Raw genomic sequence first — 16,401 nt, forward strand, 5'->3', positions numbered from 1 at the left:
AATTCCACATGATATTTTTTCTTTGTAACAAGAAACAATTCTGCTAGAAGTTACAAACGATACACTTACATCCTTTGACGAGTTTGATTTTCTTACTTTCTTCTGGATCTTGTCCAACCAAAACCAATGATAGATTAAGCAGTCGTGAAAACTTTGTCAAGTCAATTAATACCTGGCATACAAAATGGGCCTTCTGTTGTCCAGGGCACACAATTATCGCTAATGGCTGTTATTCAAATGAAAACAAATACATGTTGATCAGTTAATATTACATGCATAAATTACATTTTTTGAAAAAAATCTGTAAAACAGATTACTGCTTTAATCTAGGTTTTAAATCTAATTATTTGCCTCTCTTGAACAGGAATCATAAAGTAAATCAATAAAACCAATGCATTAATGAACTGCCCTCAGAAATCAGTAATTCTCTGGATGCCTCCAAGATGTGTCCAATGTACAGGCTCATTCCTTTCCCCTTCCTGAATTTTGTGAGCTTTCACTTGCCTGCACTTTCAAATGTCTAGAGTAGTTTACTGGTGAGATTTCCAGTGAATCCCTGCAATAAATTCAACAGAAGCCTGACCTATTAGCACCAACATTGCTGAGGCATTGACGTTGATCTTCTACAAAGGATTGAGGGGAAAGTGATGGCAATGTACCATCAGAAGAGTAAACCTGGTCTTACCACAGATACTTTAATACACCAATTCTCCAAGGAGGACCTGAAGCAATTTGGATAAAGATGGCCACAGGTATGAGGCAAAAACAGCAGCTTCTGTGTGCAAGTTAAGAGGGGTTATAAAATTATAAACTGTGCATGTAATTTTTTTTAAAATCAATGATTATTCACTAGTCTTGTGGAAGAGGCAAGCATTTGGTGGGGTAATTGAAATATTTGTGGATATGTCTTTGTTTGATTTTGTGAAAAACAAAGGGAAAATATTTACTGGATGCAACATGGAAATGCAAATATAGAACCTTATAAGAACCAAAAAAGATGACAGAAGAGTCTATGAGAACTTGGGAAGTAAAGTCCACAAATCAGAAGTGTAGGACCTATATGAACATATATAAATATGCTTTCAACTACATTTTGTACTGCATGGTAAATCTCTTTTGAAGAATAATCAGTCTTAGGCTTTTTCAAAGCCATAAAACGAAGGTCCTTGTACAAACTTGACGATGTGATCATTTTAACTGACCCAGGTCCAGAACAAGTATTTCAGGAGAACTAAAGTGAACAATTTTTATATGATGAAATCCAGAAAATGAAAAATCAGTACCATTGTAATTAGAGACATTACAAAGCAAAAGTCTGAGGGTCATTTTAATTACTGGCTGCGTTTCACCAACTTGTAAGATAAGGGGAAACAAGATAAGGAGCCAGACAATTAAAACAGAATTGTGTAGGAATTTCTTTCTGCAGAGAGTGGTGAATTTCTGGAATTCTCTACCGTAGAGGGTCATGATGGCTAGATGTTTAGAGGTATCTAAGGTAAAGGTAGATACATCTTTGAAACATCAGGAGATTGAGGACTATGGGGAACTGGCACAGTGGAGGAGCTGAAAGTACAGATTAGCCTTTTTCATATTGAAAGGCGGGGCAGGTTTAGGGGCCAGGTGGCCTACATGCTATTTTCTTTTATCTCCTCCTTTATAGGCACCTATTCTATTATACATGGGAAATAATTAAGGGCAGTATTTGATTCATATTCATACATTATCCTCTATGCTAAGAAAAAATCAAGTTGTCAATTAACTTGAATGTAAATATGCTGCATCAACAATTACAAAAGCAAATTAATGAAAAGCATCCTTCATGATGTAAATAGTCTCTGAAAACCAATCCATCTCATTCCCATTCTGGTTTTGGCCTCCTACACTGTTCTAACAAAGCTCATGCAGTTTGAACGAATAGCTTCTCATCTTCTGACACATTACAGCCTTCATGGTGCCATAATGAATTCAGCAATTTCAGAGAATCAGCCACTCCAGCCTTTTAATCTTCATTCCCAACATTCAACTTCCCCGCCCACTCTGATTTCTGGTAATTTCACACACATCCCTCCTAAATACATTTACCCCAGGCACACCTTTTATTATTCATAATCCTTACTATCCTCTTTCAGCTGGTTCCACAAGTTTTATTCACTCCCTCTATGTCTCCACCAAACTTTCCCTGCAATTCAAAAACTTTTTTTTATCTCCAATGATTCCCATTTCTGATGATAGGTTACTAATCTGACATGTTATTTATGTTTCTCTCACCACAGTTGTTGTTTGACCTGCTGGGTATTTCAAGAATTTTCAGTATCTATTTCTCAAAATTAAGCAGCTTTAGGTAAGCAGAGAAATACACTTGAAGTAGGATGGGCAGAAGCAAGGAAAGCAATCTTTATTAATCTTGGAAGAGGAACTAAATGAGTATTTTGCATCGGTCTTCACTGTGGAGGACATCAGCAATATACCTGATAGTCAGGGGTCTCAAGGAATGGAACTGAGTTCAGTTAAGGTCACTAGAGAGAAGGTGCTAGGAAAGTAAATGGACTAAAGACAGATAAGTCTCCTGGACCAGATGAGGTGCATCCCCGGGTTCTGAAGGAGGTGGCTTTAGAGATTGTGGAAGCACTGGTGATAATTTTCCAGGAATCGATAGACTCCGGAGGACTGGAGGGTTGCAAATGTAGTTCCACTGTGTAAGAAAGGAGGGAGACAGCATAAAGGAAATTACAGACCTATTAGTCTGACATTGGTGGTGGGAAAGTTATTAGAATCGATCCTCAAGGATGAGGTTACGGAATACCTAGAGGTGCAAGGCAAGATAGGTCCAAGCCAACATGGTTTCGTGAAGGGAAGATCCTGCCTGACCAACCTATTGGAGTTTTTTGAGGAAATCTCAGGTAGGGTGGATAAGGGAGAGGCGGTAGATGTTGTGTATTTAGACTTTCAAAAGGCCTTCGACAAGGTGCCACACAAGAGGCTGATTAATAAGGTGAGAGGTCATGGAATTACAGGTAGGATAGTAGAATGGGTGGAGCGTTAGCTGGCTGGCAGAAAGCAAAGGGTGAGAATAAAAGGATCCTGTTCTGGTTGGCTACCGATTACTAGTGGTGTTCTGCAGGGATCAGTGTTGGGGCCGCTTCTTTTTACCTTGTACATTAACGATTTGGATGATGGAGTAAATGGTTTTGTGGCTAAGTTTGTAGATGACACCAAGATAGGTGTAGGGAATATTGAGGAGACAGGTAGGTTGCAGAGAGACCTAGATAGTTTAGGAGAATGGGCAAGGAAATGACAGACGAGATTCAATGTTGAGAAATGTGCAGTTGTACACTTTGGAAACAGGAATAAATGGGCAGATTATTATCTAGAAGGGGAGAAAATTCAAAGTACAGAAGTACAAAGGGACTTGGTGTACTCGTGCAGGATACCCTAAAGGTTAACCACCAAGTCGGATCGGCAGTAAGGAAAGCGAATGCTATGTTGGCATTCATTTCGAGAGGTATAGTGTATAAAAGTAGGGAGGTGTTGATGAGGCTCTATGCAGCACTAGTGAGGACTCATTTGGAATACTGTGTGCAGTTTTGGGCCCCATATCTTAGGAAGGATGTGCTGATGTTGGAGAGTGTTCAGAGGAGATTTACGAGGATGATTCCCGGAATGAAAGGACTTACATATGATGAGCATTTGTTGGCTCTTGGACTGTACTCACTGGAGTACAGAAGAACGAGAGGGGACCTCATAGAAACATCTAGAATGTTGAAATGACTGGACAGAGTAGATGTGGCCAAGCTGTTTCCCTTGGTGGGTGAGTCCAGGACCAGAGGGCACAATCTTAGAATTAGAGGGTACAGGTTTAAAACAAGAGATGAGGAGAAATTTCTTTAGCCAGAGGGTAGTGAAATTATGGAATTCTTTGCCAGGTACAGCAGTGGAGGCCCGATCATTGGAGGGGTTTGAGGAGGAGATAGATATCTAATTAGTCAAGGTATCAAGGGATATGGGGTTAAGGCTGGAAATTGGGGTTAGAATAGGTTTTTTTTCTACTCATGGAGCAGACTCCCCCCCCATTTCTCATTTCTTTTTCCCCTTTTCTTTGGAGCAGACTCAATGGGCCAAATGGCCTACTTCTGCTCCCTTGTCTTGTGATCTAAATACCAAATGCCATAAGTGCAAGACATTTGTATTTTGTAAATTGTATTTCAGCTAATGGTGTAAGAAATAAGTAACATTTATGGACATGACTTACATGTTAAAGTTTGTACTTCCATTAAGACAACAAAAAAAAATCTACTAAGGTCCTTACCAAATTTCGCTTGGGTTGGAAACTGTAAACGGATGGCAGCTGTAGAAACGTCAACAATGGAGGGATGTACAAAAGAGGATCATCTCCTTTATGTGAAACTGCAACTAAATCACAACCACGGCCTATGGCTGGCCAGCAGTAAGCTTGCACAATATCTGGACCAGTATTTTTCTTGCTCAGTTCCTTCAGATAAAACAAGCCAGGTAATGTATAAAGGAATGACATTCCATGAATTAATTTGTTTAGAAAACAGTAATTCTACATGTCACCTGTGAATTTTATACAATGTACTACGGCCTGATCATCTTCCAAGCAATGCAAGGCCAACAACGGTAAGTTACAGCATGAAGATAATTATGATACTTAACTGATAAGTCAAGGAATTAAAGGAATATATTTTTCATAAGTATAAAGGGAAACATAGTAACACGAACTATAAAAGACCATCACTTTTATTTTAAAAAGTGCATTCTCACACTGCAGTTTCATAACAATGACTTTTGATAATGAAAGTTGGTTTGCCCAAGGTAGACTCTAATTATTTTTGACTATCAGCATAAATTACAGGAGAACTTGTATATTCATGACCAAATATATTTCCTTGAGTCATTATAAATCTGTGCTGATGTTCAATGACAATCATTTCATTTTAGCTTTACGAATGGGGGGAGAAAACCTCAAGGCGTTTCACAACTGACCAAAGAAATAGCACAAAAGATTTGACAGCGTTTAGGTAAGTGAACTCAAGTTGCATTTTTAGAAGGCTGTTAAAGTTGGGGATAGAGATGGAGAAGCAGACAAGCTTGGGGAGAGAATCTTCACAACACTGACAACTCCTTTGTCAAAAATGAAGCCATGCTTAACAAGGATGCACAGGAGGCCAGCTTCAAGAATCATGGAAGGGGGTCCTATAGAATGGAGAGATAGATGTGTAAAGGAGGATGAAAGTTTTGTCATAGAATCATTGGGGAAAATGCAATTAATGCTATTTAGAAAACATACATAGTAATGAATGAATAAAGTTTAATGTAACACTGCATACAACAAGCAGAAAAATGAGGAAGCTGAAACTTCCTTTGGATAGCAGTCAAATCCAATAGTGATAATGATACAATGTTTCAGCAGCAGTTTGGCAAGGTGGAAGCAGGGTTGAACAATGTTGTGTAGCTGAAGGCAGTAGAAAGGGTACTTTGTTGAAGCTTAACTCTGCAGTCTAAGTGAGCAGTTAAGGAACAATAAAAAGTTACCCTTAAATAAATCCATGTTTAAAAATATTTAACATTAAAAAATCCTGGAATAAATGCAATTTGGCCATATAGACAAAGCAGCTTCCATTTAAAATATAGTGTTGAATTAGAAATTAGTCTAAACATTGCCAAAGTTGCATTGCTGAAAATAAATATATTTACAGGTAATAGCATAAAACTTGCCAAACTGCAACTAAATTACAACCACGGCCAATGGCTGGTTAGCAGTAAGCTTGCACGATATCTGGACCAGTATTTTTCTAGTATAGTTCCTTCAGGTAAAACAAGACAGGTAAATGTACAAAGGAACTACATTCCACGAATGTTAGTAATTCTACATTTCTTCCGTGAATTTTATACAATGTACTACAGCCTTATCTTTTTCCAAGCAATGCAAGGCCTAAGCAAAGAAATAAAAAAAGACTGTTGGAGACAGTCTTAGGCACAAAAAGAACTTGGTGAAGTGTGTGTCACGTTCTGTGTTAATAATTTTACAAATGAACTACGGATTAATTTGAGTTTCAGGGAGATATTAAAAAATCTGTTAAAATAAAAGTATTTCATGCTGCAAAAGAAAATTACCTTTTTTAAATCCAGAGAAACTGGTGCCATTTCCATGCTAGTACATGGAGTCAGTTTGATAACTGAATGCACCAGGACTCTATTCCATTGGTCAAAAGCAATTTTCAAGGATGGCTGGAAAACAGAACATTGAATTTATTAAGTCCAAGGTTTTACTTAGACTTAACTATTAAGTAAATCATCTAAAAAATCTACACCCAACACAGAAAACACGTTGGTTCAATAACAAAGTCATTTTTAACTAAAAATGAGCAAACTGATTTTAAGAAAATTGGTCTATAATATTCATTAAGTGCTCCTAACTTAGTGATGCTTCACAGAAGTGTTGTCCAGTAAATTTAATCCATCCACACAGTAAGATGGGAGCACAAGGAGTTTGTAAGTTCTCCCCGTGTCTGCGTGGGTTTCCTCCGGGTGTTCGGGTTTCCTCCCACATTCCAAAGATGTATGGGTTAGGAAGTTGTGGGCGTGCTATGTTGGCGCTGGAAGCGTGGTGACACTTGCAGGCTGCCCCCAGAACATTCTACGCAAAAGATGCATTTCACTGTGTGTTTCGATGTACATGTGACTAATAAAGAAATCTTATCTCATGAGGAAAGACAGGTAGACAGGAAGCAAAAATTTTCAGACAGTAATTTTACAGCCTAAGGCTTTGGCAGCCAAGGGCACAGATGCCAATGGTTGAAGTCAGAATGGGAGAAGGAAAACTCTTTTTCAAGATGCCCCAAAGTTCTTTGGAAATGTAGTCAACGTTATACTCTAGGAAATACAATTTATACGCACCAGACTTCATAAACAGCAATGGCCATATGATATGTTTCAGTAATAGAGAATAATGAGTAAATACTGACCAGACATGTAGGATAACTCCCCTGCCCTTCAATGCAATAGATCCTAGTCGGATTTATCACATCTAACCGTGAGAGCAGACAGGACCTCACTTTAATGTTGTATTACACAGGACAATCCAGCATGAACACGATAATATTGCAAACTCATTGTAATTATATCACAAACATGAGCCATCCATAAGAATTAGACCTTAAAACAGAAATGCATGAAAGTATTTTTAAACAGTTTATTGCCTGAAAGAAATATTGCTATGACCCAGTCTTAAAATTTCACAGCAGAAACATGCACAATCTTAAAGCAGTAAGAGAGAGAGAGGGTGAGGTACAAGAGAGAATAAAGAAAAAATTCTCCATCAAATAACATACAAACATGCTTTCAATAGCCAACTATGAATCACACATTAAACCTTCCAGATGAGCACATTAGTAATCAATTACATGAAATGTGCTTACCAATGATCACAATAAATTTAATTAAATAAAATTTCTTAAGTGATGTGGATAATTTTCACTCCAGCAAGTTACCTGTTGTGGATGAAGTACACCTTCTGTGTTTAATGGATCTGGGTTCAGAAAGTGCAAGAGTCTGTGTAAAATAATTGTATACATGCTGATAATGAGAAGAATACATATATGTGAAAACAAAGCACTGAAATCAGATCAGGCAGCACCTCTGGAGAGAAAAAGTTAATAATTCACATCAATATTTTTATTTTTGATCCCTATGTTAATAATTTTATTACAATACATCATATATGGAAAATAGAGGGTTTATAACAGCCATCCGTTAAATTTTAATGCATTTGTGCAACCAAATGAACATATACTTAATCTTTTTCCAACCCATTTTATAAAATCTCTTGCATATAATTTCTTTTAACGAAAAGTAAAAGGCACGAATAGAAAATAGAACCAATGTACTCGTAATATCTTAGCATATTGTTTTAAATAAAACAGTAACAAATAAGACCAATTCCAACCTCCACCTCTTCACCATGGCCCCCCCCCCAAAGTATCAAACCAATTTACTTCATTGTTTCCCCTTGTTGGATTTGCATTTGAAATGCCAGTCACCCTCCCCTACCTTGTCTAAACAGCATCTAGCAGAAGTGTAATAGTTACTTTACCAGGATTATCTTAGTCCACCCTGAGGTATGGACTATCCACTTAGAGATACATTTTAGATTTCATCAGGACAGGGGGAAATATAAATAAAGGGATTGGGTGGGAAAGCACAGAATGGCTGAACAGACCAAAGCAGCTGCATGGCCTGTGCCTGATGTTCTGAGGGACCATGACTTCTGCACGAGCGTCAACAGCAAGTTATATCAGGCTTTTTAAAAAAAAATCATAGCAGAGCGCAGTTCTGATACTCTTCCAACTTAACATGTGGGTTACATTCAAATTAGGACTGCTGCACTACTTTTAGGAGCAAAAATCCCAATTCCCTCTCTAATTCTGTGGTACTAAAGGCAATTACAAAACGTTCCTGCTGTGCTAATGTACTTATCGTGTAGCTAGGATCAGTTCATAGCTTGCAGTTCAGAGCTCAATTATTCAGCAGATAAATTCTTTGGACCATTTTAAATGATAAAGTATCCCCTTACAATAAAACGCAACAAAAGCGTGTTCAAACAATGAACTCAATTTGCACAAGAGATTTTCAACAAAACTATATTACAATAGTGAATACTTAACTTGCAGAAGCTGACATTTCATTGTTTGTCTGCATTAATATGGATGGAATGCCATCTTTATGTATGTCATTAGGGAAGTCAATCCTTAATTGAAAAAAGTAGAACACAATGACACAATCTACAAAATTATTCATTAACCCTCAAGTAGAATATGATACACAGCTTGTGTTTCCTCTCTTCAGAAATGATGAAAAGAATGAAAATACGACTTACCAGGTGAGAAACTTACTTAAAAGAGGAAACGAGGAAAGCTGGTGGCTCTTTCTCTGGAACAGAGAAGGCTAGCAGGAGATTTGAAAGAGATATTCAAAATCATTGAGTGTTAGAAAGGTAATTAATTGGTTATTGAGAGTATCGACCTGAGGCCATAACTTTAAAAATCAGTACAAAATGAAAAGTAAGAGTAGACAGAATTTTTCCCAGTGCAGAAAATCATTGAAAGTAAGAGAAGAGCAACCAAAATCAATAATAGTTTTGAACAGAAAATTTTTGAATGATACAAAAACACACTTCCAGAATTCAACTATTTTTAGGATAAAGTACGTTACTTGGCTTTACAAACCATCAGACATTTGTGCTGAATTTCTCATGACGCTCCCCTCTACATCTGAGGATGCTATTTTAATGAAGAAAGGTCATCAAGGCATTTATATTTATAAAGGACCAGAATAGGGAGTGAAATTGATAACGAAGTTTAGAGCAATTTGTTAAATGAAAAGAAATGGAGATAATAGGCTGGATCATACTTGGATCCACCATCCAAGATCACCCACACATCACAACTCCCCCACTGTGCTAGCTCCACAGATGCACCAAGCATTTACAACCACACAGCTGCCAACCTTGTGGTGTGGCTTCAATTTCAGGAATGTATTAATAGAAAGGGTTAAGGATGGTGACCAGCTCTTCAGACAACACATCCTGTTTCTAATATACTTCTGATATTCAGAGACATCTAAAAACAGTCAAAACTGATCTACATAATTAAAATCGTAGTATTTAAAACTCAATTAACCTAAATATACAGAGAAAAAAATAAACAAAATTACCTTTTTAATTAACCAGTGACCCCATTCAAATGAATGGAGCTGTGCTAGATGTGCCAGCTATCGTCAGTGTAATTCTAGGGGGGCAGATATGAAGTGTATCAGGCTGTTTGGCTTAATAAGTTATTGCCATTGAGATGAGAGCCAGAGAAAGATCAGGTGTGAGTTTCACATTTCTGCAATGTAGTATGCAGTGTACAGAAATCTGGAGCACAGTGATGTGCACATTGGAGCAGCTTGGCAGTTCTCTGCAGTACTGTCAACAAGCTATCACTGCATTATATTCACAAGTGTTTAAAGAACAATTCATTCTATTTACTAAGTTTTGCATCGTTAACTCTTTCTGGGGCGCGTCTTCAATTTACAAAGCTATTTTTACTATAACAAATAGCTCACCACTCTTTGCACATAGAAGTGCATTGTGCCGAAATGCCAATAATGCAATTTGCCCTGCCTTTTTGCTTCATTAAATATTTGAGGAATGTAGACTTTTTATAAATTGTGGGATGCTATAGTAGAAAAGGATATTTATATATTTATTTGAAGGTAATGGAACATTAACCAGGTTTTGTTGTTAGTAGAAAAATATAAATATTTTAATAGCCAACAGCTCTGAATGGAGATGAGCAAATAAATATGTAAACACACATGCAGGTAGGACATTTGGGGATTTGGATGGATGAGGAGAAAAGGAGAGAAGAGAAAGGATCTGGTCAGGGTTGCAGTTGGGAATTGCATGGTGCCTAGATAGGGACAGATAGTGGAGTCTAATGACACCACTATCCAGGTTTTGCAGGTGTTAACCTTAAGGATTTATAACTCAAATTACAGAGCTAAAACAAAGAAATAGCTATACACAAAGAAATGATAAACAGAAAGTTAGATTTTAATGGGAAAATACTAGCATTTCTGCACTTAACCGTCAACATTACCATGTGCAAGTGCCAACAAGATTAGGTTCTCCACATGTGCACGTGCAAATTTACTGATAAGTATACAGTATAACATCTGTCGTTTCAGAGCCCATAACAACAGCAATTCAGCAATTATTCTGGGGAAATCCCTGAAACAATTTGCATCAGTTCAATTGTTAAATTGTCATGGACAGATACAAATAAAAATCAAAGTTGCTGATGCATTACAGGCTTTTATATCTAAAGGAGCATGTCAGATTGCATTTCCTGTTTTGATATATCAGAATGACATAAGGATTCTCGAGTTAAAATTTTTAAGAACAGTTACACTCACTCCAATTAAAATGTCCAATGTCTTAAGTGGAACTCAGTATAGACAGGGATAAACTATTTCTTCTACTTAGGAAGTCTAAGAATTAGAGCCAGATATTTTGGAAGTGGAGCTTGGAAGTTCTTCTGGATGACAAAGATTGGCATAAGCTTGCAACTCTTCCACCACTGGCAAATGATGCTGGATCAATTGTTTAAGAGATTTTTGTTAACTAAAGACGCTAATGGATATGGAATCAAGGCTATGATATAGGGAAAAGGCAAGTATATGGTGTTGGGTCACAGATCAGAAAATCCAAATGAATGAAGAGCAGCTGTGAGGAGCTAGTTGGTCATCTCCAATTCTTAATACATCTTCTGTTTTACTATAAACGTTGTACAGGAAATGTGTACTGAATACTTCATGCAGTATTTAACTTACATGAACTTAAATTGCATAATATTCCTTTTCAAGAAAGAAAAGCTGAATTGGATTTATTTATACAATATATATCACATACCTCATCTTCTCATCTGACTGCTTTTCCAAAAAGAAAAATGACTGGAACTGCTCTACTGAATTTCTCCTACGTAACAATGAGGGTGTCTTACTGCCATGTTTACTCGTGTGTTTGCAGGATACGCTTCTATCTTGGTCTTTTAAACACTGGACAACTGATTCTTGGCCTGAAAAACCTACAGAAACAGTTAGGAAATCCAAATATATTTAAATTAGTAAGAAACTAGGTAAACTTACTGCTGGATGCCACATTAATTGGCGACGTGTTCTCAATCATTTCTTTTGTTTCACTTAAACTACAGTAAGTCAGCGTTCTGATCCATTTCAGAGTGTTTCAAAGAATAGCATCGGAAATGATTTAAACTACAGATTCTAACATTTTCTTCAGTAACAAATTGCTCCCAGTTTCCAGTATACATTAATAGTGTCAATGAATTTAGCTCAGATAATGAAGAGTTTGCCTTATGGGCAAAGGAAAAATGGGTGAAGAAAATTTGACAACCTAGCTTGTAAAATTTGCAGTTTTAGAAATACCTTAAATTTGAATTTTGAAACTATTTTAAAATTTCTGCTCCATTTCCAGAAATTATGAAAAATTATTTGAACAGTCAAGAGGCATGCCTCACCTTGGTTTTGTTCCACTCTTGTAGACACTTCCAAAATTTCAGACCAAAGGGCTAAAGCTTCATGAACAACAATTTTCTTCGCTGGTGTTCCTTTCTTCATACTTTTTACAAGATTTTGCTTCTTTGGCGAAATGTAACATGCAAACATTTTTGCTACTAAATCATCATTCAAACACACCTACAGAAAAGAAATTGAACATTGTCAAAAAAAAAGCCAATGTTCAGGATTTTGGATGTTCTTTGTCAATAATTCCTAACTATCATGATACATTTGAAACTCTCCACTACAAATGGAACTATAGCATCTCTATCACCTGCCTCCCAAGACTGGTGGCATTATAGCACAAGTAATAATTCAGGTATCTCATTGTGGCCTGTCCTCAAAGAAAATACAATATTTTACCAATACATTAACTATGATCTTTGTGCCAAAAGGTAATACTTTTAAAACAGGCAAATTCAGAGCATCTCAGCAAAACACTTGATTCATTTATGGGACTGTGCTAACAAGGCCTCCATTTAATTGCCCTGCCCAAACTACTGAAGATAATGGTGGTGGGCTACTTTAGGATGGTACACCCAATGCCATTATGTAGGGAGTTCCATAATTTTGACTGGCAACAAAACAGTAACAATGATATTTCCAGGACAGTTTGCATTACCTGGTAATTTACAAATGTTAAGACTATGCAACTGTCATCCTCTACATGACGGAGGTTCCAAATTTAGAAGGTGCCATCAGAGCAATTTAGGTGCATAACGGAAGTGCATTATTAGATAAACAATGGGGGGGGGGGGGGGTGGGAGGGGACAAAAATGGGAGAATGAGAGCCAGAGAAAGCATGAGAGAAAACCCACTTGAGGGAAGGTTATCTAACATTGGAAAACTCAATGTTCATGCCATTGGGTTGTAGACTATCCAAGCGGAATGCAAAGTATTCCTAAAAATTGTTCCCTTTTCTCTCCTGGTTCCATCCACCCACTACTCACAAGTTCTCCCATAGGCTTCCCCTGCTGCCCTATCTGGTCCTGGTTCCATTTTCTAACCACCCCCCCCTCCCCCCCTAAAGTTCCCATTATCAACTCCTTTACTTATCAGATTCCAGCACTGGTAGTCTTTTGTGTTCCTGCTTATCTTGCTCCTGCAGCTGTCTCCAACTCTCACACTACCCTCCCCCCACCTTGCTGCATCTAGAACATAGAACAGTACAGCAAAGTACATGCCCTTCAGCCCACGATGTTGTGCCAGCCTATATAAACCACAATCAATCTAACCCTTCCCTCTTACACAGCCTATAACCCTCCATTTTCCTTACATCCATGTGCCTATCTAAGAGTCTTTTATTGTATCAGCCTCTACAACCACCCCCAGCAATGTGTTCCAGGCATCCATCATTCTCCGTGTAAAAAAACCTACCTCTGACATCTCCCCTAAACTTTCCTCCACTCACCTTAAATGGTTGGCCTCTTATATTAGCCACTGCCGCCCTGGGAAAAAGGTGCTGCCTGTCTACTCTATCTAATGTCTCTCATAATCTTATACACCTCTATTATCACCTCTCATCTTCTGTCACTCCAAAGAGAAAAGCCCTAGCTTGCTCAACCTTTCCTCATAAGAAACATTCTCTAATCCAGGCAGTATCCTGGTAAATCTCCTCTGCACCCTCTCTAAAACTTCTACATCCTTCCCATAATAAGGCAACCAGAACTGTAACACAATACTCTTAAGTGTGGTCTAACCAGAATTTTCTAGAGCTGCAACATTACCTTTCAGCTCTTGAACTCAATCCTCTGACTAATGAAGGGCAGCACACCATACGCCTTTTTAATCACCCTATCAACTTGCATGGCAACTTTGAGGAATCTATGGACTCAGACCCCAAGATCCCTCTGTCCCTCCACACTGCTAAGGATCGTGCCATTATCTTTGTACTCCGCCTTCAGGTTTGATCTTCCAAAGTGTATCACTTCACACTTATCTGGATTGAACTCCACCTGCCACTTCTCTGCCCAGCTCTGCATCCTGTCTATATCCTGTTGTAACCTACAACAACCTTCTACACTATCCACAACACCTCCAACCTTCGTGTCATCTGTAAACTTACTAACCCACCCCTCCATTTTCTCGAAGTTATTTATAAACATCACGAAGAGCAGGGGTCCCAGAACAGATCCCTGTGGAACACCACTAGTCACCGACCTCCAGGCAGAATATGCTCCATCTACTACCACCCTCTGCCTTCTGTGGGCAAGTCAATTCTGAATCCACACAAACAAGTTTCTATGGATCCCATGCCTCATGACTTTCTGGATGAGCCTACCATGGGGAACTTTGTCAAACTCCTTACTAAAATCCATATACACCACATCCACCGCTCTACCTTCATCAATTTGTTTTGTCACTTCCTCAAGAAACTCAATTAGGCTCATGGGGCATGACCTGCCCCTCACAAAGTCATGCTGACTCTAACTAATAAGACTATGCTTCTCCAAATTCTCGTAAATCCTGTCACTAAGAATCCTCCCCAACAGTTTGCCCACTACTAACATAAGAGTCACTGGTCTATAATTCCCAGTATTATCCCTATTGCCTTTCTTGAACAATGGAACAACATTTGCCATCTTCCAATCCTCTGATACCACTCCAGTGGCCAGGGAGTACGCAAAGATCATAGTCAATGCCCCAGCAATCTCTTCCCTTGCTTCCCATAGTAACCTGGGGTATATCCCGTCCTGCCCTGGAGACTTACCTATCCTAATGTCAATCTACCTCCCAATTGTCTTTTCTCTTTGTCTGCCTCCATCTATCATTCACCTGCCACTGTCTACTAACTCCACCCTGCTCACCACTCCCACCATCCCATCCCTTACCTGGCACAACCTGCCTGTCATCAATCACTCCTCCTCAGTCCATCAATCACCTCAGAATCCTGTCTCACCACTCCTCTTCTCTTCTTTATACTGGCCATCTTCCCCTCTGTACTCTCAGTCCTGATGCAGGATTTTGACCTGAAATGTTGACAGTTCTTTTCTTCCCACAGTTGCTGCTCGACCTGCTGAGTTCCTCCAGCAGATTGTTTGTTACTCCAGATTCCAGCATTTGCAGTGTTGTGTCTGCATTTTTAGATAGTACACATAGCAATCATGGAAGGGAATGAATGTTCAGAGTGGTGACCAGGGTACCAATCAAACAGGCTGCTTTGTCCTGCATGGTATTCATCTTCTTGGGTACTACTAAAGCTGCACTCATCCAGACAAATGAAAAGTATTTCAAAAGATTCCTGACTTGGGCCTTGTAGATTCCAGAAAAGCCTTGGTTAGTCAGGGAGAGACACCCAGTTATTGAGTAATAACTGATGTGATCTTCAATATTTTTGAAGGTAGGTTTTTGTCAATTACAATCTCAAAGATGCTGATGATAGATCATCATTGCCAAATTCTCTAATTAAGATTGAGATAATTAAGGGAGATGGCATGTGACTCATACATGTCATAAATGTTACTTAACACTTATCAGCAGATGGAGATCGTTTCATTATTTGAGGAATTACAAATGAAACTGAGCATTATGTAACCCTCAGCAAACATCCCAGCTTCTCAAGATAATGTTTGGCAGATTACTCTGAAGCAGCTGAAAGTGGTTGAGCCTAGAATATTGCCCTTAGAGACTTACAGCATGGAAAAATGCCATTTGGCCTACCAACTCTACATCAGCCATCAATCACCTATTTACACTAAGCTAATTCTCACCAACTCCTCCCAGATTCTTCCTCCTCAGCTACACATTAGGGACAATTTACATTAACCAATCAGCCTACCAACCAGCACTTCTTTGGGACGTGGGAGAAAACCAGAGATCCTGGGGAAAACCATGTGGTCACAAGGAGAACATGCAAACTCCACACAGACAGTACCCAAGGTCAGTATTGAACCAGAGTCTCTGGCACTGTGGGGTTCTGGTGCTGTGCCACTGTGCCTCCCTTGGGATCCATTCCTGCCATGAACTGAGTCTTCAATCACAATCATCTTCCTCTGTGCTGCACTTGACTCCAGCTAGTGGAGAGTTCTCCTCAATTCCTTTCAGCTGCCTTCGATCCACACTCAATCAAATGCTGTCTTGATGTCAAACTGTTTGCTCTCACTTCACTTCTGGAATTCAAATTTTTTATCTGTTTGGACTGAAGTTATAAATAATGAGGTCTGGAGCAAAGCTGTCTTGGTGGTACTCAAACTGAGCAGGTGAGGTTATTGATGAGTACATAACACTTGATACCACTATTGACAAAACTTTATCACTTTGCAG

General features: G+C 38.6%; 1 protein-coding gene across 1 annotated transcript in view; it reads right to left on the reverse strand.

Annotated features, from left to right (window-relative positions):
- tdrd12 (tudor domain containing 12) overlaps positions 1–16,401 on the reverse strand; it is a 104,981-nt gene that overhangs the window by 62,066 nt on the left and 26,514 nt on the right. Inside the window, exons 8-13 of the mRNA XM_052028702.1 lie at positions 12,099–12,276; positions 11,474–11,648; positions 7,512–7,572; positions 6,136–6,249; positions 4,307–4,489; positions 70–226 (exon numbers count right to left, since the gene is read on the reverse strand). Coding sequence (XP_051884662.1) covers positions 70–226; positions 4,307–4,489; positions 6,136–6,249; positions 7,512–7,572; positions 11,474–11,648; positions 12,099–12,276 — 868 coding nt within the window. The remainder of the gene's footprint in view (positions 1–69; positions 227–4,306; positions 4,490–6,135; positions 6,250–7,511; positions 7,573–11,473; positions 11,649–12,098; positions 12,277–16,401) is intronic.

This window comes from Pristis pectinata, chromosome 13 (genome assembly GCF_009764475.1).
Source record: "Pristis pectinata isolate sPriPec2 chromosome 13, sPriPec2.1.pri, whole genome shotgun sequence".
Taxonomy (NCBI): domain Eukaryota; kingdom Metazoa; phylum Chordata; class Chondrichthyes; order Rhinopristiformes; family Pristidae; genus Pristis; species Pristis pectinata.